Here is a 26,967-nt window from a genome sequence, read left to right on the forward strand (position 1 = left end):
AGGGGTGCATAACCAATATGGACTAGGAACTGGATCCAATGGACCCAGAATCATTATGATGTGTGCTGACATGAAGTTGGTTGCTTTCTGCCACTCAGAAGTTCTGAGGCTGCACAATGAAAGTGGATCAGGTTGTCATCTCCGTGTGCGTCTCACCTGAGCAGGTAAATGAACAGGATGGTGATGGAGAGCAGGAAAAGGACTGCGTAGAGGAAGAGAGTGATGACCACTCCTGCCGCACCTGATTGGTCGGCTCGGTGGAAGTGCCAGTAAAGCTTTGCTGCGTCTCCCACCGGTGTGTCTGGGCTACAGGCGAGACGCTGAGGAGACAGAGATTGAAAGAAAAGGGGAAGAAAAAGTCAAATCTGTCAATGTTACATGTATAAGACTGGACATTTGCAATATGGGGAAGCTCTTGTCCAGGAGAGAGATTCATCAAAAGAGGATCACGTGATGGCTGAAGAGGAATTTGTACAAAATATAGCAGTGCTGTTTACCGCGGATGCAGACATTGTCTCTTGTCAGCTGATTCACAACAGTCCAAATCATTTCAGTCTTCCTCACTGACAAAATCCAACTGCCAAAAATGGCACCCATCTAACCTTGCACATTTCCTTTCTCACCCTCTCCCCTCCCCCCATTTTTTTTTTTTTTGTTGTAATCTAAAGTCACTTTGCCAAGATAAAGTGAACTCCTATTTAAAGTGCACAAGTGTCCAAGTTATTTTTAAGTGACTTACCCCGAGGACGGCGTCCACTGCAAAGACTGCCAGGGGGTCGAGGACTGTCCACACTCCCTGAGCCATGATAAACTTTGACGTGAAGGAAGGGAGTGAGCCAAATATCTGTTGACAGCCCCATCTGATCAGAACCAGCAGGAACATTACTGCGTTCAAGGTCAGGGGTCCCACCACCACCATCGCCAGCTCCTCCTGGGTGTGGAGCAACGAACTCTGGTATATGAGGTCCACCGTGTGCGCGTGAAACTGGAATCTGGCGGGAGAGGAAACGGAGGCGAGTGATGTGTGCGTGTGGGTAGACTGAAGTGTGAAGTGTGTGCATGTGGCAATACACATGGAGCATGTTTGTGATGCTCTGCAGCTCAAGGGCAACTGGTTCCAGCAATTCACACACTACGTTTTATTGTCTGTGGCTATTGTTTGTGATTCAATCATATTTAATTAGGCTGATGACAACTTGCACTACAATTGGCTGTATTACTAATATGTGTTGCCATACTGGTCACATGTGATATGTTGAAAGAAAACTTTCATTTGCTTGATAATGTGTATGTGACAGATGCTGCAAATCACAGTTTTAACACCTGTATTAAAACAAATCAGATGGAAACCTGAGAGAGCCTCTCTTGGCCGCTATTGTAAGTTAGACTCCTCCATTTACCGCAAGCCTCATGAGTTTCCTAATCTTCCCATCAGTCAGGAGGAGGTAGAGCCAGTGGTGGGAGAGGAGAGGTCCAGTTTTTGCTCATTAATTTCCATCTGATTTGCTCCAAGAGTCAAGCATCTCTCAGATTCTGTCCATTAATCTGACAGTGGAGGTCCACTGGTGTTTTATCTGAGGCACATCTCCTAACACACAGATTCAATCCTCCAAAAGTCCCTCTCTGGCACAGAGATTATCTCACCGAATGACTGGCACAGACACACGAGTTTAATGTTATTTTTGACACTGTAGGCTTCTATTTTCCAGATAGATTGCCCTGTTAAATCTCATTCCAGGAACGACAACGAAATATCTCATTTCTAATGAATCTCGATATGATACAATGAAACTTTCCAGATAAATAAATTTGACATCACATTCTGACATTGGCAGCATCATTCCATATCAAATATTGACGATGGCAGCATAATTCTCTATTAAATCATGTTTGGTATCTCTTCGAATGTGGCTGAGATTGAGATGTCATAACTGCATGTGGTTACTTTTATAATGGCTTCAGCATGTGCAGTGCGACTGTACTGCAGTACAACTTAGAGGCACTTGTTCTTTTCCCTTTATGCTACTTTATACTTCTTCTCCACTGTATTTCAGAGATATATAGTATTTTTTTTCTGCACTCTATTCATTTGAAAATTCCAGTTACTAGTTATTTAGCAGATTAGATTTTAAAACCTATGATAAGCACGTAATATAATGCATTATATGTTGTAATAAAGTGCCTTTATCTACTTAACAGGAAAATAGTATTGGCCCCAAATGACCCAGCTACAAACTGATGCATCAGCAATAACAGTCAAATAATATTACATACAATAATACATAATATACGTAACTATATATGCAAACCAGGGGCAGGGTCAATAGTGAGAAATGAGAACTTTTGCATTTACTTTTAGTTCTGTAAAACTGTATTATTACTTTAACTTGTGTCAGCATATTAAACAAACAACAATGAAAAATAGGGAGGAAGAAAGGAGAGCTCATAGGTGACGAGGCAACACTGGGGCCAGAGACTCCGCTGCTCCTGGGCACATTTTCCTGTCCGCTGATGTCCAAGGGTGGATTATGGGGAAGGAGGAGACAAAGAGAGACAGAGAGGAGGAAAGAAGAGAGCGAGATAAAAACAAGAAGGGAGGGAGGCCTGTCATCACACTAGCCACTCTGACTGTCACTCTCTCTCTCTCTCTGTCTGTCTCTCTCTCTCTCTCTCTCTCTCTCTCTCTCTCTCACTGGGCACCACCAGCTCTGGCCATTGCATGGAGAGAGAAATGCTCGGAGGGAGAGCAGCAGATTCGGACATGTGGAAGTTGTCATCTGACGTTGACCCCCTCTGTTTTCACATTTTTGTTTTTTCAACTCCTATCCACCCCCTCAGTCCATCCTTTTTTCTTTTTTTTTTCCAACCCAGCCACATTTTTTTCCCTCCCTCAGCCTTCCTCCATCACTTTCCATGATTTAACGCGTGATGTTTGCACCCCCATGTTATTGCAATAAAAACCTGCATGTATGCATGTTTGCAGCCAGCTTGTTTTATTGTGATGAATTAAATCAGCACCATATGCCATTGAGATGTGATTTAACAGTTCTGCGGTATCTTATTGCTGTTTATTATCAATGCTGTGTACCATATAATAACAATAAATTCCTTCCAAATAATGTAGCCTTTTGGGACTTGAAGCCGTGTGGTGAAATCAACAAACTCCCCCTGCAATGGTTTGTTAATATTGAGAGAGTCTTGTTAAAATGTTAATGGGGGATTCCAAACAGATGATTTGGGCGTATCCAATGTGTGCATGTGTGTGTGTGTGTGCATGTTTGCCAACACACTCACTCAGACGCACTGCATATCCTCCCCTACCCATCCCATTTCACCACAACTATACTTTGCGTGTGCATTAGATCTTGCATACTGTCTGTGTTGTGTTGCATGTGAGTGTTCGTGTGTGTATCTGCAATTTGCCTCTGTGCTTTGGTAATCTAAGTATGTATCTGCCCCCCATGTAACGGCATTTATGTCAGCAGCGATGTGTGTGCTCCAAAGGTGTCTATGTAGTTCTGCTCTGTGTGTGTGTGTGTGTGTGTGTGTGTGTGTGTGTGTGTGTGTGTGTGTGTGTGTGTGTGTACATATCCATACGCTCCCCCTGCCCATACAGTACGTGTGTGTGTGCATGCGCTTTCAGGGCGATATCAAAGGAAGCAAACTCACTTGTTGACAGGAACTGCTATGGCCTGGAGGTAGAGCCACTGGCTGCAGTAATGCAGGTAGAGCCTCGCAAACCACATCAAAGCCAGCAGCGGCATAATGAGGCCGAGCTGCCGAACGGAGCCACGCCAGCTACTATGCGGCTGTTGTTGCCACGGCAACGGCAGGCCCAGCTCAGACGGCAGCATGCGGAGGGCCAGGCGGGCTCGGTCGGACAGCCGAGATGGGCAGCGGGCAGCTCCAGTCGGTGCTGATCTGGTTTTAGACAGAGTAGAATCAGAGGCACCGCGCATGACAACAAAGTTTTTTTCACTTTTTCTTCTTCTTCTAACAACAATAATAATAATATTAATTTAATTTTTATCTTAATACAACAGTTTATATGAGCGTCATCCTTAAACTATCAAACAAGCTAACATTAGGTGGACCAAAAGCTATAGTTTGATCTAATGACGTGCATTTTTGGATTCACAGTGCAAACACTTCCTTTGCTTTGTATCACAAATAGTATTCCAGTGCATATTTTTGCCATCATGAAATGCATCCAGTACATTATAGGTTTCTGAATACTCTAATTGCCTGATGCAGTTCTCAAATCGCCACACATTCGCACATGCACGCAAATACTCTCACACACATACGCGCACACACAAACAGATAGGAATCCCTTCCAGCAGTGCTCAGCTTCCCTCAGCACCTCTGCCTCCTCTGTGCCGCCCTTTGTCAGGCCTGCTCAACTATTCCCTTTCATATAGAGGGCACAGATGGAATAGTGGAGGCAAGAGGAGAGGAGAGGAGAGGAGAGGAGAGGAGAGGAGAGGAGAGGAGAGGAGAGGAGAGGAGGCAAATTAAATATATGTTTCAATAGAATGGTAACAGCCAAGGATAAAAAATGGCCTACACCCCACATACAACACTGTACAGCGTGTTTGTGTGTACAGTAAATTAGTGTGCATAATAACATGCAGAGACATCCCGCTTATTATAGTTTGAACATGTCAACACAAGCAGACACTGATGACCCTCATCGTCCCAGCTGACAGTAATTAGACCAACGCTAAAGTAGGTGTATACAGTAAAGCTATGGTTAGCATCACAGAGTGTGACTTAAGGCCTTTGCCTGTGGACATCCCTGTGTCTCACCACTGTGTCCCAGAGCACAGTTGGAATTCACTTTGTAGTGTGTATCTAGGGAAAATGGTACACTGCCTAAAGACGAAAAACAAGAAAAAAACAGAATCAATTGTATTGCCCCCCCCCCCCCCCCCCCAAATAATTAGGCTAGACTTACATTAAAATGCAGTATTGTGTCTTGCCTCTGCTTGTATGGCTGCTGGAATATGAACCGTCACACAGTTGCGTTTAACACAAAAAGAGATCGTTTTCGCTGCTCCTGTGAGGTGGGCTCGACACTCTCTGAAGTGTTAAATTATTTGAAGTTATCAAGTTCCTCAGTGGATGCACACAAGAGCGGCAGTGTAGCATACGGCACACGTGGGAGAAGTCGACGTTCATTCAAAAAATGCTCAGTCAACAGTTTGAGCTGATAAATATTCATAGCTCGGCTGAAGTAAACTGGAGCAGAGAGGATAAGCATCTGTCAGAGAAGTCAGTTACCGGTCAGTGCTGTGGTTGAGGTTTTAAACTATAGCATGTATCCCAAGTGTTCCAGTGCATGTGTACAGTACTGCTCCTGTGTCAGGTCAGTCAGATGCTGTACATGCAAGATTATGTAATAGAGATGTAAGGAGAACTACTTCAGCCTTGCATCTATTGCTTTTTCTTTCCATGTAAGATAAATAATTTGACAGCGCTGTTTGCTGTTGTTTCTGCAGCTGCCTATAATGTAGTGACATGACCTCCATAAGAATGAATACGGCTGACAATAAAGATAACTTCAAAATCACTACCCTGAATCTTTAAAGTAACTGATTCCATGAAGCAAAGAAGCCGTGCGTGACGTCTAGATTTACAGGAGATATGTTGAAAGTGTGTGTTTATACAAGGTTGTGAAGTGTAACACAAACACAGAGATGATAATGTATGGGCGAGTGTGCGTCTCCACTTCTCTATTATGATTTTGACAAAGGCTCTTGCATTCTGTTCCAAGCTTTATCACGACTTGCTTCCCTGTGTGGTATAAAACTGCTTTCCGCATGTCTGCAAAAGTGGAATTACAGAGTAGACAAAAAAGCAGTGTGTCACAGACACAGGCAAGATGCTACCCTGTCAAGTGACATTAAACGAAAACAGCAAATACAACCTGACGCCCATCTTTCATATAATGAAGATAATGATGATGCATGAAAGAAGAATATTTTTAGACGTCTTCATGTGGCGGCCTCTTCCAAAGGAAACTGGTAACATGATGTGAAATCTGTTATCGCCACTGAATTGATTTCATTATGGCACCTCCAATTACAAAAGTACAATGCAGAAAAAGAGGGAAAGGCAGGGGGTGGAGGTGTGGGCTTTTTATCTTGCAGGAAAGAAGGATGTTTCATTCCAATATCACAGCTTGTCCCCTACACGACTGATAGCATGTGGCATAGCAGCCCAGAGATGAAACTAACCATTTCAACAGGCATGCATTGGCACATAATACTATATTTTAATTGTAGTTTATACGAATCTGTGAAATCTGGGCCAGAAGCTGTTCCCTCATTATCTTTTGATATGTTTGTTGTTCATTCCCATGTCATCAAAGCACGTTGCAAAAGGACTCATCATCATCCTTAAACCTTGCCACAGAGTGCCAACGCCTGTAAATCAGATTTAACTAGCATATATCTGTCAACCACTGGAGCAAGAACCATCTCCAGGACTGGTTTTCTCAGGCTGCGTCCCTCATCATTGTGCGGCATGACAACAAACGGGAGCTGCGCTCTTAAAAATAGCACAAAGTGAATAGCAAGTACAGACAAGTATTAAACCTTTGAGATGGCATGGGTAATGAGAGACGGGGGAGTGGAGGGAGGAGAGGAGTGTAGTGGGGTGTTACATTTTAAATAGCAGATTAATGGTGAGAAGGCTGCAGGGCCGAGGAGAGTGAAGGTAACCCTCAGAATCCCTCTGCAATGCCCTGATGGCTTAAACCCTCCAGTCTAAGGCCACTTAAAGTATTGGACTTATCCCTTTATTTTGAGGATTAAGTTATTTTCTGTCACTTTCTTATTTGGGCCACCGGCATTGTTTATAAATGCACTAAAGCCACACATCTTTTCCGACAGAGTCGAAGAATGGTTTGCTGTTGGGGAAATAGAGAAAGCAAAAATACAGTGTGAAAATAGACTTAAAAGATTGACAGATAACGTTATTGTTTTCTTAGTGGCCCAGATGCATGAGTTTTGTGGTGATTATGGAAGTGTGATTATCTCAGGTGTCAAGAGATAGGACTGAAGATATCGCGTCTTTGTTTGCATTTCATTTTGGAAGAATGCTGATAATGCATTTGTTTTGGATTGTGACAGTATCTTTCATCTGTCCTCTGTAGTTTGCAAAACCAGTTCCTCTCTGAGGTGTTATTAAAGCTTTGCAGTTGGGCGAAAAAAATCAACTTAGGCTACATCCACACTAAAACGTTTTGTTTTAAAATGCATAAACGCATTTTGGTTTGCAACTTAAAAACACATGTGCACAGATGGCAACAGGCGTTGAGCATTCAAGCAAAATGTCAAGTTCAAATGACTAACTTTGGGAAAAAAGAGCTCATTTACAAGCTAATTAATAGCATGTAACAGAAACCCAAAGCAAACATCATGAGCAAAAGATCTTTATGGTGAAGCAACAACTCTACTCTGCAACTTTACTCAGAACAGGACACGTACTGTCTTTACTGTGTCTTCAGTTAGTAACAGTAATCTCAGCTGAGAGTCAGTCATCAGAGTTTAATTTTACTCAGCATGACACTGCAGGTTCATGGCAATATAAAGAAACAAGTTGCAAGGTGGAGAGGGGACTCAGACTTGCACTAACAACTTAAAGGATCAATCTACAGCCAGTCACAGCTTAAACAGTGCAGCACTTAACAATGATGCTCTTGTCCAAGTAGTGAGATGCACTGCACACACATACATACAACACATACACACACTGAATGACAGCTTTGTGTACAATTGTCAAAGACATTAATTTACCATTTACCATCGTCTAGAGTCATTCTTGTTATGATCATGTATATCTGCACATATGTCGAGCTCAGTGCGTTGACTGCCTCTGCACGTGTGCTTCCATATATTTACAGATATGAGACACAGCGTACAAGTTCCTGTGTATGGACAATGTGTATTTATATAAACTCTGCAGCGCGTAAACATGAACAAATGTGCATACTGTATGCTTGCCCATCAGACTTAACATCATGTCCAGATGCTACGGCCATTCTCACAGTAGAAACATTAAGCTTTAACTGCCTACTTACTGCATGTACGCAAAAGCACACAAGTTTGCGTAATGACTGGCAGTGAAGCAGGGCTTTGCACAGGTGGGGCAAATATAAAGCAGGAAGCCACGAAACCTCACAAAGTGGAAATCACAAAGAAACCCGATCCCTCAAGATGTATTAAATGATAATCATTGGTTACTAAGCCAGTATCATTTTTGCAAAGCACCTTGAATGTGTGTGTGCATAAAAACAAGTTGAACAGAGCAGCATATGCCTGCCAGGCTTTTAGATAATTGAGTCATTTTTATATCATCTTGAGAGAAGTTTTATTTATACTGAAAAAAAAAACCCACAAAAATTTGCTTCAGATTTAACTTTGTGCTGCCTCTTCCTCTCTCACTCCCTGCTCTCTTTTTTCTTTAAATTTTATTTGTTCCAAGAACAATTACGTTAACATTTAGGGGCTTTATAAGCACTGTTTTTTTTTTTTTTTGCAGAGCGCCTGGCAAAGCGAGGATACACATAAATGAGTTTCATTGACAAAATGGGAGCACAGTGGCAGGTATTTGGGGTGTAGTTAAAAGAGAATTATGGAACAGTGACTCAGCTGCAGAACTGGAGTCCATCATCATATAATTAAAATAGTATAACGATGCACCACCAAATTATCAGAATTATTTGCAGCTGACAGGGAACGGAGGGGAACATAATCAAAAGCAGTGAAAAAAAATATGTTTCACTTAATTAGGAATCCATGTTTGACTAATAGTTGGCTGCTCATTTTTACAATGAGAGGGAGGTTTTCACATGCAGGCAAGCATTTAAGGGCAATGGAGAAGGCCATAAGCGCTCTGTGCTGTTGATCACTGAGCACTGGATGAGATGCAACGCTGGCATAGAACCGCAAGCTGATGGAAGTGTTGCATTGGTGATTACTTCTTACTTCTGCCTAGTTGTCTAGCAACGTAACATCACCTTGCTAGCTCACTGTTACCTTTACCAGGTTAGCTGTTTGCAGTCTTTATGCCAAGCAACGCTAACCAGCTGCTCCCTGCAGCTTCATATTTGCCGCATGCATATAAGAGCGTATCGATCTTCTCATCCGACTCTCGGGCAAGAAAATGAACAAGAATTTCCCACAATGTTGGCCCATAAACACATGGACACTTTTATTGCGTAGCAACGAGCTAACATCCCGTCCCTCTGCCTCTTTTAATGTGACAAAGGAAAAAGAGCACTTTTCCAATGTGATGGAAATGTGGTCAGAAATGATGATGAAACTCAAAGTTTATTAAAGGGTATGTATCCAATACACAAATGTTCTTTGTTCAATGGCAAACCTCTAAAGCGACGAGCCAAAGGACCATTCAAGATCTCCAATTCGATGAGTGATAATCCAGCTTTGTGTTTCCTGCACTGGCAAAACAATCCCTCCTGCAACAATGTGTTTTGGCCTCCACACACACCTTGGAATAGTTTAGAAGTATACATGAGGTAGCTGTTTCATTGCCATGCAACATGTGGCGTTTTTATGGAGCGCCTGACTTAGCACGAGAGGGGATTAAAACATGGAAATGGCAGGTCCCTTGGTGCGCTATAAACTAGGGTGGAAACATTTCAAATGCAGATGCACCTGGGATCAACAAACACACAGGGACTTCCCAGGCCCTTGTTACACACTCAGCTACTACAACTACCACCACAGTCCTCAACAATGAAGAACAGGTTGTTTTTCTCTCTATAAACTTTTTTGGGGGCAGTGAGAAAATACTCAAAACATGGTGCCAGTGGATGTGTAATACATTGAACGATTAATGCAGGACAAATAACAACTGTTCTAAGGAGATCTATCCATTCATCAGCTGGGGTGAGGCATACAGGGAGGGGTGCTGCGGAGGCTGAGTATGGGCCTCCAGAGAGTTGCATCAGTATTTAAATGGATTTCACTTCTCTGACCTTGCCTCATAACTGCAGGACATTGTCACCAGAGAGATAGAGACAGAGAGAACGAGGAATGGGTGCAGAGAGAAAGATGGAGAAAATTAGAGGCAGAGAGATGAAGACAGAATTAACGGGAGAGACTGTGAGGGGGAGAGGAAATAATTACGAGCCAGGGAGACTAACTATGTGTAATATGTGTGTGTGTAGAGAGCAATTAAGCCGGTGATGGACAAAGAAAAAAGACAGCAAGGAAAAAAAGACCCGACCTGAAATGCCACCCAGCATCACATGGCAGATTAACTGCCAGTTTCTCTTTTTCTGATCTGTCAGCCATCGATTCAGGATGAAATGGACCTCCTAAAACTGTTGTTCCTTCATGATGTGGCCAGACTGTCACTTGCTTTTTTCTGATTATGATAGCGTATTTTGAATGCTATACCAGTGAAATGCAGCTGCTGAGAGTGTTGCCTGATATTCCATAAAACAAGTGCATTACAGCCTCTATCACAAAATCAAACCATGATGTAAAAAGAATCAACCACAGTATCTTTGAAGGGCTTCTGGTTTCTGGTGAACTGAATTTCTATGTGTTTTTATAAACGTCACTCATATCTCATGAATGTGTGCCCCCAAACAAATAAAGAGTAAGACAAACACAAACTGTTAACTGTAGCGTCGGTGCATTTATCAATCAAACACGCTCTGGTTCTTAGCGGCTGAAATGATGACATCATGCTCATATATACACAAATGCTACACCGTGAATCATATTCTGATTACATCAACATCTACAACCTGTCGGTTATATTATTAAAACTGCCTGTCAGTGATGTTTTCCTAAAGGTTCATATTTATTTGCACAGGGCACTCTGCATTAGCGCATGTTTGTGCTGCAGTGCGTTAGCTAACATGTATCTGAGTGTCAAAATCCACTTTTCAGTTCTTCAGGAGTTGTTTGTTGACTTTTGCCATCTTTATTAGATGTTTGTGTCAGACTGGGGAACGAGTAATTACAGATGAAAAAAGAAGAGAGTGAGGGAAGTGTCACCTCTGGTCGAGCTCTCTCTCTGTCACACACACACACACACACGAACTCATACGAACCACACGCAATAACTTGCATGCTCTCACATATAGTTCCTTGCTCTCACATATAGTTCCTGTCATTTTTTCTTGATCTGAACCCCCCCTCCCCTCCTCTCTCTTACGTGTCTGTGGGAAACACATTCCCTTGACCCGCACCGCCAATGGGACCGCAGTCAGCTCTGACTGACACCCACATCACTACAGAGTAACCAATCATATGGCAACACCAGCCTGTCAGGGAGCTGACAGCTCCGATTTCCATAAAGGAAGCAGCACGTTGATTGTGTATGTGTGTGCCTGCGAGATCCGAAGTGACCCAGGGCGCGTCTGGCCGCAGAAAACCCAAACGTGCACTCGGGCCGCGGTAGCCAGGGGCCTCTCTTTCACACGCGTGCACGCGCGCAGACACATTCCTGCGCCCTCAGCACAGGAAAGAGCCCTGGAAAGCACTAGAGACCCAGGGGTGAGCAGCACTGCCATCTCCACCCACCTCTCCTACCAGCATTACATCAGAATTGATTGACCCTTGCACTGAGTTGTGATTCGGAGCCGCAGTATGCAGAGGATTGACAGCCTGGAACTCGTTGTTATTTCAGGTGGTTTTCTCTCTTTCTCCGTCTGTTACTGCAGGCCGAGCTTTCTTTCTCGCCACGATGGTTCTTTTTCAGCAGAGGAATGACACTGCATGTTATGAATGTTTTACGCGCATGACCCTGTGTAATCAGTATAACGGACTAATGCAGATGAACAATATAAGTGTACACTTTACTGCTAATCTTGAGCATGTACGCACACTCAAACAGATGGAGGGCACTGAAAGATAGACAGACAGAGACGCACAGTGAGTGAGTGCTCTGATAGGCTCAGTTGGGGAAAACGGGAGGAGAGGATTGTTGGTCCCCAACGAGGCGAGCTAACTGGGGGAAATTAGGTCAGTGTGTTCCCTCTGACTCCACAACAAGAACAGGCTGTGCATGTGTGTGTGCGTGTGTGTTTTGCCAGTGCACCTACAGTGCGATGCTGCACCACTACAGTAACATACTGTGCAGGTCTGTGCGTGCTTGTGTGTGCGTGTTTGCGTACACTGCCTGCCGCACGTTAGCATGTGAGTGAATATGCTACCAAAGGTCACGCCTGATTTTAATACAGCTGATAATTATTTCCAGCGCTTTTTCTCCCGCAGCTTTAATCCAGACGCAACAACGGCGTCTGATAACTAGCTCACAACCTGAAAGCTGAAACTGTATTTATTTCAACTCATCAGTCATCTAATTGAAACAGAAAACTAGGATGTAACTAATCATAACATCATAACCAGTAACAAAATAGTTCTGAATATGAAAAAACGAATAAAGGTTAAGTGACATTTATTCCCAAATGGCCACAGAGTCTTTTGGAATAAAAGCTTTGGGGACAGATGGAGTCAGTTCTGCAGTCATTTGGCCTCCGGAGGACGTGGATGCTCTTCTGTTCTACCTCCCACCCAGCTTTGTCTTCACTCTGTCTCTTTCTCTCTCCCTCTTCGTGTCTCCTGATCAGGACAAGTCACACATACTATAATTGATATGAGATTTAGGGGGTATATTTCAATGTAATTAGAATCTTGATAATTGGACTAATTAGATCTAATTGCTATGTGAGAATGACTTTGATTAAAACAGGTTTCTCTCCTCAAAACCAGAGTAGGAAAAAAAACTGTTGGGTGACATTGGTGAGACACAACACTAAAGCTAATTGGCAATAATCAAGAATGCATGAAAATCAGATTTTCCTAAAAACAACACCTGGAAATTCTTCACTATTAGTTTGTTAGGATGTGTTTTCTTTAAATGTGCAATGCAATGAGGTCTGTAAAGCTTAAACCCAAGCTAGCAACAGTAACTTATCACCATGCTGAATACACTATGTGTAAAGTACTGCTAAAGTACCCTCTAAGGTGTAAAATGAATTCAGTCTGAGTATGTTTACTTTTTCTAGAAGTTGTTGCTGCACCATCCGAAAGCATTAAATTGGCCGTATCGAATTACAACAGCCGTATTGAATCAGGTGCTTTGATTTTGCTCAGTGCTATTCTGTGAGAAAAAAGATGGTTAAGATTACACTTGTAGACATCAAATAAGTTGGAAGGTCGGCAGGAGTCTTTCATGCATGTTCAAACAGATAGCAGCAGCATAAGAACTAAAAGAGGAAAAAAAAAGAAGAAAAAAGAATCATTCCTGGCTTGTTTTCATAGTCTTTTTCATTTGCCCAGAATTGACTTGCAACTGTCAATACATGCAGTAAAAGGAGAACTGTGTTGTCTTTGAAATTGTAATTTATGGTTTAAGGTTATTATGATTGCATATACCATGAAGGCTCTTTCTTTCTTTCTTTTTGTCTTTACTAAGGGGGTAGATGTGCCTTTGAGCTCATCAAACAGGAACTTTCAATAGTAATAAGAATAAAAAAAAAACCATAATCAAATTACTAAACTCCAAAAAAAGCAAAGAAGAAGACGCTCATCCTGGACCCACTGAAACAAAAACTTTAAAGATCAAATAGAATTTCTGTTGAAAATCATACAGACACCCACACAGCTTCCAGAAAATGTATTTCTCAGTTGTTCTCATAGTCTGAATAGATAGTTATTGTATAATAATGTACATTGGGGCAACTTTTATGTGACTGACATCTTCATGTCCTCAGATACATTCATACAAACTGTTAGTTGCCATCACAATGTTATCATATTTTCAGACATTAACTTCACAACAGAAAGTCAGACTTTGAAGTCACACCTGCAGCAACAGCCTGCAGTGCTCATCCATGAGGCTGACTCTTGTTAGAAGCATGGCTGCTGCACACACTGTGGAGTTTTGCATTTATTTTACTTGCTGAATAAAGTGAAATGTCCTGGAAATGAATGCGCTGTGTTCAAGGTTTTGTGTGATTCTCAGACCGTCCTGACTGAATCCCACCGTTTCTAAGTGTTTGCTTAATAATTCATGAGCATCTGATTTGCACATGTGTGTCGGGACGCCCTATAAAAATCTCAATGAGCTCAGTCTCTTGTGGCTCAATAGATGGCAGTAATATCCCTCAATCACTGCAGTATGAATCCTCATCTCACATAAAATACATGCATGCACAGACACACACACACACGCACACATGGTGTACGCAGACACAGTCGAGAAATGATGTACGTGTAAACACAAACATACGCCCACGCACATGCACAAATGCATATAAACGCACACGCAAAGACACAAACAGAGCTCTCAAAATGCCAGAAGAGATGGAGATGACATCATTACGGCAAATAAAATAAAAAAAACTGTAAACAATCCCTTTCGTCTGCGTCTCTGTCAGTCCTCAGGTGATGTGGAGAAGCCCAGAATAAGTCAAACAGCGCAGTGGGAGAGATGGGTGAGGCTATGACTTTGAGAATGCAGTGTCTTTAACTTCAGCGTGAAAGCCAACACTGGCACCGTATCTTTCTAATGCTCTGATTAGGCGAGGGCAAAAAAGCAGCCTTCAGCTCAGAGATACTGTAATGTGTGTGCTTGTAAAGATGAAATCAATAGCAGCAGCACCTTCACAGGGCATCAGGGAACCGCCAGGGCTCCAACTCAATACAATCCGTACCTATAACTGACAGAAACGTCTCATCTCACGGAACCCGGCGACTGCTCTGAGGTAAAAAGCGGCACTATGAATAATCGTGAAAACCATTTAATTGTGTCCCTTTGTGTGCAGCCTGCCTGGGTTCTGTGTTCGTTTTGTGTTCACTCTCCCTCAAGATAGTCCCTGTGTCGTCATTTGTTGGCAGGATACGCTGGTAATCATTTGAATTCCCCCAGTATGTTCAGAAGATGTCAGGGAGTAGTCTCTGATCTTGTTTAATATGTGACCAGCAGCTATAAATTACCAACTCCCAGAAATGAGGAAACATGGGTACTTTTAAATCTCCAGGGAGAGCTCTCTTTCAGTCTCTCTCACACACACATAGGCTCCCTCTCTCTGTCTTTCTCCCCCTAGTGTAGTAGTGTGTGTGGTAATCCCCTCCCCTTAATTTAGTTGACGTTCAAATAAAAACAAATACCTGTGACTTTTTTGTTGAAATAAGCAATTTTGCTTTTAGCCTATTTTGATGCTCCATGGGCAGACGGGGCTGCACCTTGTTGCTTTTAACACGTTTGGCCAAGGCGTTTGAAATTCTCCACTTCCCGCTTTGTTTATATTTCATACATGCCCGTTTTCTCATTAAAATCAAATGCTGTAAGCCACGATGAGGAGGAAAACAAATTTCTTACAAAACGTCTTTTGTTGCATTTCGTTGTGCAGGGGAGGACACAAATAAACCACATAGTGACATAATGGGTGAGCAATGTTTGGTTTGGCTACACATGTGATTTGTTAGAATGCAAATTAGTTTGAATACGGCTTTTGTTTTTTAGCTGTGAACCACAAAGTGAAATTTTTGACTTCTAGTTCCCATTTTTTTTGCAATATTATTAAAAAAAGGAGAAAAGTTGAGATAGAGTTGAGATGTTTTCAAGCATCAAATATGAAATTTAAGCTCTTATGGACAGCCGAACTTCCCTGTTTTCTAACAAAGTTCTCACACAGTGAGCGACTTTTTTTTTTTTTTTCCGGGACAGATCAGGCCACGGGGCTCTGAAACTTCCTCCGCCTGCGACTTGTTTACGTTGACAAATTACAATTGAGCTACACAAGATTACAGCTATAGCAGATGCAAACTCTATTTAGTTCGGATTTCCCTTGTAAGACACGTGACTACTGTATCTCTATCAGTACAGGAGGTGTTCTAGGCACACTTTGTTGTCAGCGTCTGTCTGCTTGAGGCCGTGCACATCACTGTCTGTGAGGCACAGAAACCGGTTGTCACCCACGTTTTCCTTTTTTTTTTTTTTTTGTTCCACATTTGAATTTTGCAAGACTGAGGCAGGATAATGAGTGGTGAGACTTACTGTAGGGAGAATGTATACTCCTCCATCTCCTCCGTGGAGAGGTTCTCCATTGAAGGCTGCATCTTCTGTTTGTCTGCTTGCCGAGGCGGTGCGCTGCTGCCGCTCATGCTGGGGCCGCAGCTATTTGTCTTCTTGATTGGCTTCTTCTGTGAGGAGCAGAAATCGGGGAGAACACATGCGGATGTCATTTGTAATCAAAGCAGGAAACAGGCCTCTGAATTTATCTTGGGGGATGCACACGGTGACAGTGACAGTGTGCGTGGCACTTTGGAGCCTCTCCTATATCTCAACCGCGCCTCAATTGACACGAGGCAAGAATGACGGCAAAATCGCATACGGCATGCCATCATTCAAGTTGAGTTCATTTGGGAAACATGCGTACAGTGACGGTGGTGTTAAATATGGGAAATTTGAGCATCTGGCACAGTTTTTTTTCCACACAAGTCGTTTACTGTCATCGTCATAAACACAGTCAAATGGAGTTAGGAAGTGGGGTTTTAAATATTTCACCAAGGTACTTGGGAGCAGATATTATTTGTTAAGCCGCCAACATGTTAACGGCTTGCTTTCCCTGGCCCTGTCAGCCCTGCCTGTGTTGCCCTTGGGTGGGCTTAGTGCCTTTCTGCTTGAAGTTGTGAAATACTCACTGATGTATGTTAATGAGATCCACAGTTGGAATAAGCAACCTCTCTCTTTCTTCCGCCCCTGTCTCATCCTACCTCTCTCCATTTCATTTTTTTTTTTCATCTATTCCTCTCCTCCATCTCTCTCTCTGCCTCTCCCTCTGAGATAAACTAGGCCCAGGAAGTAGTAAATGGGCAGGGCCCCATAAAAGCTCCATCCGTTTTCATAGGGCAATCTTTGCCAAAGCAAGCTTGGATTCCAGAGTGATGATCACAATAAAAAGGTGGAAAGGAGTGGGAAAGAAAGCAGAGAGAAAAAATGCAGGAGATATATAAACCACAATGTTCTCCGGTGTCTCCCCACAATAAATTTAATGCAATACCTTAAGAGCGGATTCCGTATATAGCTGGATTCCTGCCCTGTGGGCAAAGTGGTCGCCTGGAGAAAATTCATTTTAATTAGGCCTGCACTGCAGGTTGAAGGGTTGAAATCTGATCCCTTGCGCTCCCAGGCTGGGGCAGGTTGGAGATCACTCCACTTAATCATTAGACAACTGGGTTCCACACCATGACATTTGACAGAGTTAGCAAGGTTTTAAAGATAGGGCCAAGAGGAGAAGAAAAAAAAAAAACATGGTCTACAGAGGCTGCAAGAAATAAAACCTCATATCAACAAACTCATTTATTTAACAGGTCATCTCTGATTAATGGTGGTCTGAGGAACCTCTTGTACATCAGTAGAAGGAGGTTAGTAAGACTAAAGACTTGCAGAGCGGCAGGAGGGGAGGATGTGTATATATGTGTGTGACAGACGGAGGCTTGTTCATAGGCTTCTAACTACCTCAACAATAACATCACAACAACAAAAGGCCGCAGCGGAGGCACAATGGCAGGGGCGGACCGGGAGGCAGCAATGCCAGATCAGCACACAGAATAATTTTGCAATTACCACTTCAAAGTATGGCAGGTAACATGCAGGCTTTGATTAATTTAGCTTAAGTCCTCTGTAGCACAGGAAGAGGCGTGTTTAGAGCGGCTTGGAGAAAAAAAGGGAGGCCTGGCTGGCTTTGCTGATTTCACAGAATTTGAGCTGCTTTGGCTTGTCAAGCAGATCAAAACTGGCTTTGAAGGCTGAAAAATACCTGTTAGTGTGAAATGTATTTTGACAAATCTCAGATAATAAGCCAGGCAGGTGTGTGTAGGGGTGCAGAGAGGGGCGGGAAGGGAAGGGAATGGGAGCGCGGAGAGGGTGCTCATTTCAAGGGTGGGAACACTTTCCCTTAAATCACAGTGTTACCTTGTAGTGAATCCCACCCTCTGCTTTCTCCCTGCACGGATCACTCTTCTCTCCCATGTTTCCAGAAATGGCTCCCGAGGAGGAATTCTTCCCTGCATCCCAAAACAGAAGTAATGTGCAGTGAGCATGAAAAAGAAAGAAAGGTTCATGTTTGTTTTCTTTTGCAAACCACATCTGGCAATCATAGCGAGGATCAAGGGTGGCTGAGTAATATTTATATTACAAAATCCAATTGATTGTGAGTTTTTTTTAGCGTGCTGATGAACTACCTAAGAAAGTAATAATGGGATAAAAAAAAGATTTTACATTCTGAATTGTTTAATAATCCACGATAAAATAACATTTAGTACAAAAAATGAATTTAGAATTAAGCTAAAATGCTGAAAAATTCAGGTTTGTAAAGGCGCTTAAAATAAGAAGAACTAAAAAAACATGTTGTTTGCGGTTTACCCAGAAAGCAAATGAAACACTCTTTGCATTTGAGAACACACTGCGAATGCTGCTTTTGTCTTGTTTTTCTACTCCTAGGCAGGTAGTGAAGATGTTTTTCTATACTATCTGGAGACTTGCAAAAGCAACAAAGGCTGATTTCACTCTGAACAGAGAGAAGTAGGAGTGTTAACTTATGGAGCTCCCACTGCACAGTCATCTCTGTCTCCCACAATCTCAGAGCTGAACCTTCCCAGCCTTGACGCTCTAATGTATGCAATTAGAAATGATGAAAAATCGAAAAAGAAATTAAGTTTGGTTGTAATACATTTTCCCATTCTTCTCTTCTTTGGAAAATTACTTTTGAAGTATTTTTTCATCCAAACCCTCTTTTTTCTTTTCTCTATCTGTCTCACTCTCTCTCTCTCTCTCTCTCTTTCTTTTTTTTTTTTTTTGCTGTAATTTAAATGGTAAGCCGCCAGATGTGTGTCTCATGCTTGAAGAGTCGGAGATCTGCATTATTTAGCATATTAACATTCACAGAATTTAAAAAAGGGTTCCTGCATTGCCTGAAGGTTGTAATTAAGTAAACCTTAGCTTGATACATGTAAAAATCTCACTATGTGAAACTTTTTTTCCCCCGTGGAACCAGTCACATCTATATAATACATATGGAAGACCCTGCGATGATATAATTTTTCTCTTGCTGCGGGATTAAATATATCAGTAATAATAACTTAAATATAGGCAACACATCAGAAATCCTTCTGACAGCTAAAATGTACTTAAATGACAGGAAGGGTCTGCTCACTGCTATTTTTAAGAGAGTCTGAAATCAGATTTCATCCTAACACAGATGTAGTTTTTAATTACCACTGCTTTGCTGGTAAGCATTTGGAGTGCCTACAGTTACAAGGTAATAAGGTTATATTTGTTCTATTCTCGGGATAAAATATTTTATTATTTTTCTGCATTTTCATGACATGACATAAGTGCATATTCAATTTTGTGTCAGCGTTACGCTTCCAATAATCTCACATCAGCCAAATATTTTCTGTAGCCTACACGCTGTGAACGTGCTGTATCTTAACGCCTGGACTTGAGGACAAGATATTTTTACACACTCTGAAAGTGCATTTAAAAAAAGAGAGAAGAAAAAAAAGGAAAGATGACTGCCACGAAGAAATGTCAAGAGCGGAAAAAGCTCTTAGAAAGTGTGGGGAGACAGATCGAATCAAGAGGCACGAAGTCAGAGACCGCTTTGTGTCAAATATCCAAAATGTTAGAGCAGCATTACAGATTTTCTGAGTGTATTCTCCCAGACAGAAAACACTGGGCATAACTTTTAAAACACCCAAATCCAACTATTTGTCATTCAAGCTGTAGTGCATTGTTTTAATAGTTTATAGCTAATCTAAGTTGAAGTGCACTTGAGCAAATATTACATTTCAGCAAAGTGTGTGTTGCCGTGCAGACAGAGCAAAGCAGCCCCTGGCCAGCTGCTATAATGAACACACACACCGACACAGACACACACACCTCAACCTCGATTAGCGAAAAAAACAACAAAAACAGCCACGGACTCACAGACGAGGACCACCGTGGATTAGGATGCTTTCCACAACCACACACACAGACAGACACACAGACACACACACACACTCATTACACCAGGCCCCACTTGCTAATGCGCAGATGCTGTGGAACCAGAATGAGCGCGGAGGCAGCATCGACAGCTTCGACATCATCGACAGCTTCGACAGCTAAGGGCTACGTCTGTGAACTCAGAGCGCTGGAGCTGCCACAACTCCAGCCTCTCCGGGCACTCAAGGCCAACAACAAACTCCTTGTTATCCCCCTGCGCTCTGAGTTGTGTTTAGACCAGCACACACACACACACACAAGACAGAGACACACACACATGCACACATTCAGTGCATACACTGAATTGATGCACCCACACACAGAAAGGCGTATAAACAAAGACATTAATATGTAGACACTTGCATACATGCACAAATATTTTCCAGGGTAGAAATACAAATGAGTGCACCTCACAAACGCATAACTCAACACACTTCTTTTCTCTCTTGCTCACACACAAAAACAGGCCGAGGAAAGAGAAAAGCCTGAGGGCCGTAACACTGCCGAGACCCCATCACTGTGTTACCGGTGAGATGCAACCCGGCTGAGATGGCGGCTCTTGCTCACCTAGGCCCCTAATTGCCTGATGACTGGTCCAAAGTTACAGAAGGATCGAAGGTCAGTGACTCACGGATTACCCCTGGGTCCATGTCAGGATTTGTGGTAAGGTTGCTATGATACTGCAAGGGTTCGGTGTCGCTTCACACAAGAGTTCATTTTCGTATTATCCATTGCATTATAATGACAGCAGATGCGTATTGCATACTAATATGTGCATATTTGTATGCTGTTTTAAGACTTTTTTACACTCACTGGTGCAGTCTGTCGCTCTCGAAAGTCAAATTCGTCTTTATCATGTTCATTGAGACACACGTAGGCTGCAATTGTCTTATCAAATGAAACTAAATTTTCAGTGCAAGGCAAGACGCTGTCACCTTTGGGTGTGTTTGTCCCATACGCTCTGCATTTGTCCCCCGCGTGCAGTCTTCTAGGCTTGTTTTTTCCACACCCACTGTGAGGGTTTATGTGTGTGTCTCTGCAAACAGGCTTCAAAGGTTGAATCCATCCATTTGGAATCCGGACATTGTTGAATTAATCGGCGGGATGCAGAGGGCGGCTGATTGAGCGGGTATGATGTAACATTGTGGTTTGAAACTCAGGATGACTGGGACCGGCCTGGAGGGGAGCACATCCTGAAAGTGCAGGGCAGCGCTCCAAAGGAGACATTAGAGGAGGAATCCTCGAAATCACCATCGGCGCTCAAGGGGATGGATGTTACGATGCACTTGTAAAAAAATAAAAAATAACAACCCCCCCCCCCAAAAGAAAGCCAAAAATGAAGCAGTGATACAGTTGTGGTAGAATCATCTGAGTGCTCATAGTGATCCACTAAAGGCGATCATGAAACAAGACACTAATCTAATTAGTCATTTGGGTTCAAACAAACCCAACGTAACTGGATCATTCAGTTAATGTGAAAGGTCACTTAACCCAGTGTGCCTGTAGCTAATCTCTACGTTACAAAGCCAAATGCACTCCATTATGCTTGGACGAGTCAACTGAGGTAAATTAGAATTATCATCATCCAATAGCAAGTGAATCTGAAGCACAAAAAACATCCATGCCCACACAATAGCGCTTACAGTAATCTTCAGATTTTTTGATCAAAACTTGTCAGAGTTATCATCTTGGATTGGGATGTCAGGTTTTGTTCTGTAATAGACACCTCACCACGCACTGTGATTTTTCTACGGGGATTAATTAACTTAAGGCCTCAGGAATACAAACTTCCACTCTCACTGTCAAGCTCTGCTGTGTGTACGTTATCGCAGTGACGAGAGGTCTCCATATACTTGTCCTGATTCTGAGACAAATGGGTAATGAGGAAAATCCTGGCGTCACACGCGCAGAGAAAGCGATCTCCACACAGCACACATCAGAAACAGAGAGGCATGAAATGGGAAGGAAATGTCTGAAACCCCCAGACTTGACAGAGGACTGAGGAACAGGGGGTAATTTGTTCTTCTCCGCGTTGAACTGGATTTCCATTTTTGGCTAGGTTAAAGTTGTCCATTCAATCGATCCCTTCAGCCTTGACGTAATCTCCCCATCTGAATGCCATAATTCGCTCCAGAGGTAATGCAAAATGAATGGATCTGTATGCAAATGAGGCACAGACGTCAGGTCAGCTTAGGGAACGGCGTGGATGAGGTGTTGTGCAGGACACCTTTTGATCCGTTATTTCACTTACGGATCAGGTTCACTTCCAGAGCAACCTCCTCACCTGGCTTCCAGAATGTGTGAGCAGGCGTGTGCGTCAAAGGGACCTGGTACCTTTTGCCTTGCATGGAAGAACATAAATCTCCCATAGTGAGCGCCTCCCTCCCTCGCTCTCCTTCTCTCTCTCTGGAAAGGCAGTCAGTTCGTTGGGGACACTTCCCTTGTGGGCGTAAGGATCTCTGTGGGGGGTCACAGGTCAGTCGGCGGAGGAAGCGACAAGCTGTGAAATGTAAAAGACCAATTTCTTCCACATGTTTCAGTGCTGGGAGAACACTGCCAAGCTGTCAGCCGGCATCACGTTTAAAATGGGCCAGGGTGCTACCCAGCAGACCTGTCACAACTCATTTGTAATTAAAAAGCCTGTGTGATGTTTAAAGCAGAGCACCCCAGAAACTTTTGAGGACTGTTAAATAAAGATGAGCTGTGCGTGCAAAAAAAGAGAAAAGGAAAAAAAAAGGGGGGATGTATTAATAACAAAGACGCTAGCCAGTTGCCTTTGTAGTCGATCAATACCAAATGAGCCTGTATTTGATTTCTGGCGATGGCCAGCACGTCAGCGTGGCTCGAAACTAGGTGAGAAACAAGGACGGTATGTTTTTAAAATGAGGAAGTGGATCCTCATTACTATTAAGACAAGTCATGCCACCTCTAGATGATGAGACGACCTTGCCTGGACGACCAAATAAGCAACCACATCTGAATAGTTCATTAGTGCATCTGATGGACACACATACCTGATCACATAATCACATTGATGCTAATCCCAACATGCATTGAAAGAAAATCAAAGGAGCACCAGCCCATCACAGGACTGAAACATGGAAACATAATCATATTCACACCTGGGAATGTGAGTCTCAGATCAGACTGACCTGCTTGTCCCCCAGACTGTAGGAGGAAACCAGATCACCTGAAGGAAAATCAAACAAATTCGGGGGGAACATGCAAGCTCCACACAGAACGATCGCTCTTTCTGCGAAGCGGCACTTACCACTGAATCACTGTGCAGCTGCTACAATAGTTCATTTGCTATGTAAAATAATTTCATTCTGTATCCCAGTGCCTCTGGAAAGACACAACACAAAGTGAAGGAAATCGGATTACGTTTGAGATTTGAGTATTCTAGCGGATTATGGGACAGAGAACAACTTCAAGAAGGTACAGTAACCAGAAAGGTGTGATTGATGGATCTCAATCAAATGGCAGAAAGAGAACAAAGCTGCTCTACTGCACGCTGTCTAACCCATGCAAGGTCTACAAAGATTAAAAGAATAATAATAATTTGCAGCGTGTCAAAGCCAGTACACATACAGTATGTGATGTCTGCCAAGTCAAATGTTTTGTGTAGTTTAGACTCAGGCTGCTAATATTTCCCAAATGCACTGTTTGAACATCTAAGTGGCAAAAGAAAACTTTGGCTTTTTGAATAGCTTGATAACAGTATTATGAGCAGTGATGTGTGTTGCAGCTTATATATTAATAACACATGTTTTCGGGACAACAGTAAGAGAAAAATTCGAAACTTTAAATGTAATGACTGAATTCAAAACATGGTCATTTTATTAGCATGGCTCTGTGTCGTCGCACTGAGGAGGGTTTGTTTATTCATTTAAATGGTATTGTTGAAAAAGCTTTATCTGAATATGTTACAAGTGTATTTGCCTGAACTAACACCAATGCTACAGTCTACCTGTTGGGGTTTTGCATATAATCTAACTGAGAAAACATCCTCTGTTTGAAGTGACTTCTGTCTGTCAAGCTTGGCCCGCTGTCTGTACCCAACCCTACCCTCAAGCATGTTCACCTGAGTGCAGAGCTGCTGTGGATGAGGCCTGCCATTCTTCTTGTCCCAGTGCTTGTGACATTAGGGTGACATTTTCTCCCCACTGTGGCATAGTTGGGGGTTTTAACATCGGACCCCTACCTGGCAGAGATGAGGAAGAGCAAGCAGAATCAGCTGACAGGTGGAGAGGAGACCCCCGGTGAGAGTGTACCACAGCGGGCTCTCCTGCTCTGCTGCTGGGGCCTGCATGTGGCTGCTGTTGGGGGTATAAGTGGGACTGGGGCTGAATGGGCTGAGGACGGGGCTGGGCCTGTGATGGGAGCTGGAGCTGGAGTGGCAGTTGGCCTTGAGGTTGCTCATGTTGGACCTCAGGTTGGGGCATGACAGGTGGGTTAGGAGAGGGGTCAGGGACGCGTTCTGACCCCCCAGACTTTCCACAAGGGAGCCTCTTTACCTGAAAGACCACAAACAAGAGGGATGAGGATCTGACTGCATGTGTTAAAGGTCTACATATGGGTTCAGTGAACATAAAAATAACCTGTTCATGTTAATGTCATCAGCAGTTATGTTCATATCATTCCATTGCATCACCATTGTTTGTGGGAAAACAGCATGTGTGTGCAATTACACTACAGGTGTTAGTAATAAAACTGCAGACATAGCCAACTATTAGTATTTGTCATAATGTGCCACAATGGCGTAAAATAATTCAATTAAGACCTTAAATGTGACTAATATGAATATTGTACATCCTCTTGTGCTGCACATCCGCAAGGATGTATGTAAAGTGGCTATTTACATCCCCTCAGAAATCAAAGCAGCAGTAATGATAATGCAGCATAATACAAACAACATGTCACAGTCAAAGGGACAAATAAAAGAGACAAACCCAAGAAAGAGAGCTTTGTTCTGGCTTTTAATTCAATTAAGATGTTTACTAATCTAATCAATGCATCAGCTCAAATGCATCCGGAATTGCTGGGTAAAGATGTGGTTCTTGTTTGCTCTCTGGGGCCAATTTCCAATTGCTCTGCAAAAGCTTTTTATCATAGAAAATCCAAAAATCCAACCCCCATCTACCCAGATCCACCATCCTGCCTCCCAAATAATAGCGGAGGGTCAGACTGAGGGAAGATGCACGCGCACATGCACACACATAGACACAAGCTTGTCACTTAACATTCAGAGCCACAGCTCATTCCAGCACACAATCATGAATACATGTGTTAAAAAGAAACGCACACACAGACACACACCTGAAAGTACAGGTTGCACAGCCAGTGGTCGAGATCAGAGGAGATGAGGGCTTCAATTTTTTTAAACTGGTCCAGTTGTGTGTCTGGCTCCCCCCTGAGCAGAGGGGTTTTGAACCTGGGTCAATGACACATAACCGGTAATAGTCACTGTACAACCAGATGTATGATGAGCAAAGTGTCCATGAACATTCCACTTTTTTTCCAACTTAATCTGGAAATCAATTATGATGACGATTTTATGGGAAACAGCCGTTTATTGACCTGAAATACTTAAATACACTGTTCAAAATAAAAAATCCTTGAGGTCCAACAACCACCTTCATCCTGCCGTTGACCTACCTGCCCTGGACATGGCCGAGGCTCGACCCACAGACAGGAAATGCCCCCCATGCCAGCACAGACCTGATGTGGCTGCTGTGTCCTGGTAGTGCAATCAGTTGGAATACCAGAACCGCAGAGGGGACGACCTGACAGGCTGCAGGTAGGATCTGTGGACACACAGGAAGGCCTAAGGTCACCCACACTTCTACTCAGGTGGACATACATGCCTAACATATGTACACATCTTGTATGCAGACATTTGGCTTGCAACCACAAAGTCAATGACAAACAGACCCACAGAGGGTAACAAACAGGACAGTAGCCCTCAGGGAGCTCCTTAATCTACATCCTTGACTTGAATCCTCCTTTAACTTGTTCCTGTGTTCTCTTTAGAGCCTTCATAACTGACAATCTTACCTGTCCAAACTGCCTAAAAGGAGATGATGGAGTGATAAAGACTGTTGGCATCAAACACAGGGCGGAGGAGAAGCTGCGATTGCCGTTGCAGTCTATGAGCTGACAGTTAGTGAATTTGCGAGGCCGCCATCAATCAGACTGATGATATTAAGGAATATCTTGGATGAAGCAAAAAGTGTTAGTGGTTAGCAGTTGATGGCAAACACATACATTCTTATTTACCCAGAGAACGGTGGGTTTGCTTAAAAAATGAACTGACAGTGAGGTGTGTGCCACTTCATCCATCACCGGGTGGAAATATGTTATCCCTTTATTAGTTGTAATGGAAAACGCAGGGGACTTGTTTTAACACATAAATCATGTGTATCCCTCCAACCCCCCTGATAATCTGCTTTTGGTATGCACCTGTGAAATGATGGGTAGTAGTGTCTGACTCAGGACACAAATTTATGGCATAATATCACGGATTATGGATATTGAGGATATTTCATATTATTCATTTACTGTAAGAAATATGACCTGCATAAATAGTCATTTGCGTGCATGTGCAAGCGCATGTGTGTGAAGTGCCTGCATGCAGACACGTGTGCTTGCTGGCTCATGTGCGTATGTGGAAAGCGTTACTGTGAGGTTTGTGAGACTGGATGATGTGCTTCAGAGGTTTTCTCACTTCCTCTGTTTGCTGGAGGAGTTGCTTAAACCATTAGAAATATGCTGTTTAATTCAAAACAGACTGATGTTTTCTCCTTTTTAAATAAAGTGCGCATGTGTCCACAAAAGGAGTGAGGGATAGAACAGTGACTATCACGGTGCGAGATGACTCAGTTCTTCCTCAGCGATCAACAAAAGATTAAAAAGGGGGAAAGA

General features: G+C 42.9%; 1 protein-coding gene across 1 annotated transcript in view; it reads right to left on the reverse strand.

Annotated features, from left to right (window-relative positions):
* Positions 1 to 26,967, reverse strand: part of ofcc1 (orofacial cleft 1 candidate 1) — a 117,197-nt gene that overhangs the window by 25,581 nt on the left and 64,649 nt on the right. The window contains exons 12-19 of the mRNA XM_070986664.1: positions 25,702 to 25,850; positions 25,363 to 25,477; positions 24,248 to 24,560; positions 17,971 to 18,062; positions 16,051 to 16,196; positions 3,670 to 3,921; positions 740 to 992; positions 157 to 320 (exon numbers count right to left, since the gene is read on the reverse strand). Coding sequence (XP_070842765.1) covers positions 157 to 320; positions 740 to 992; positions 3,670 to 3,921; positions 16,051 to 16,196; positions 17,971 to 18,062; positions 24,248 to 24,560; positions 25,363 to 25,477; positions 25,702 to 25,850 — 1,484 coding nt within the window. The remainder of the gene's footprint in view (positions 1 to 156; positions 321 to 739; positions 993 to 3,669; positions 3,922 to 16,050; positions 16,197 to 17,970; positions 18,063 to 24,247; positions 24,561 to 25,362; positions 25,478 to 25,701; positions 25,851 to 26,967) is intronic.

Source organism: Chaetodon trifascialis, chromosome 18 (assembly GCF_039877785.1).
Source record: "Chaetodon trifascialis isolate fChaTrf1 chromosome 18, fChaTrf1.hap1, whole genome shotgun sequence".
Lineage (NCBI taxonomy): Eukaryota > Metazoa > Chordata > Actinopteri > Chaetodontiformes > Chaetodontidae > Chaetodon > Chaetodon trifascialis.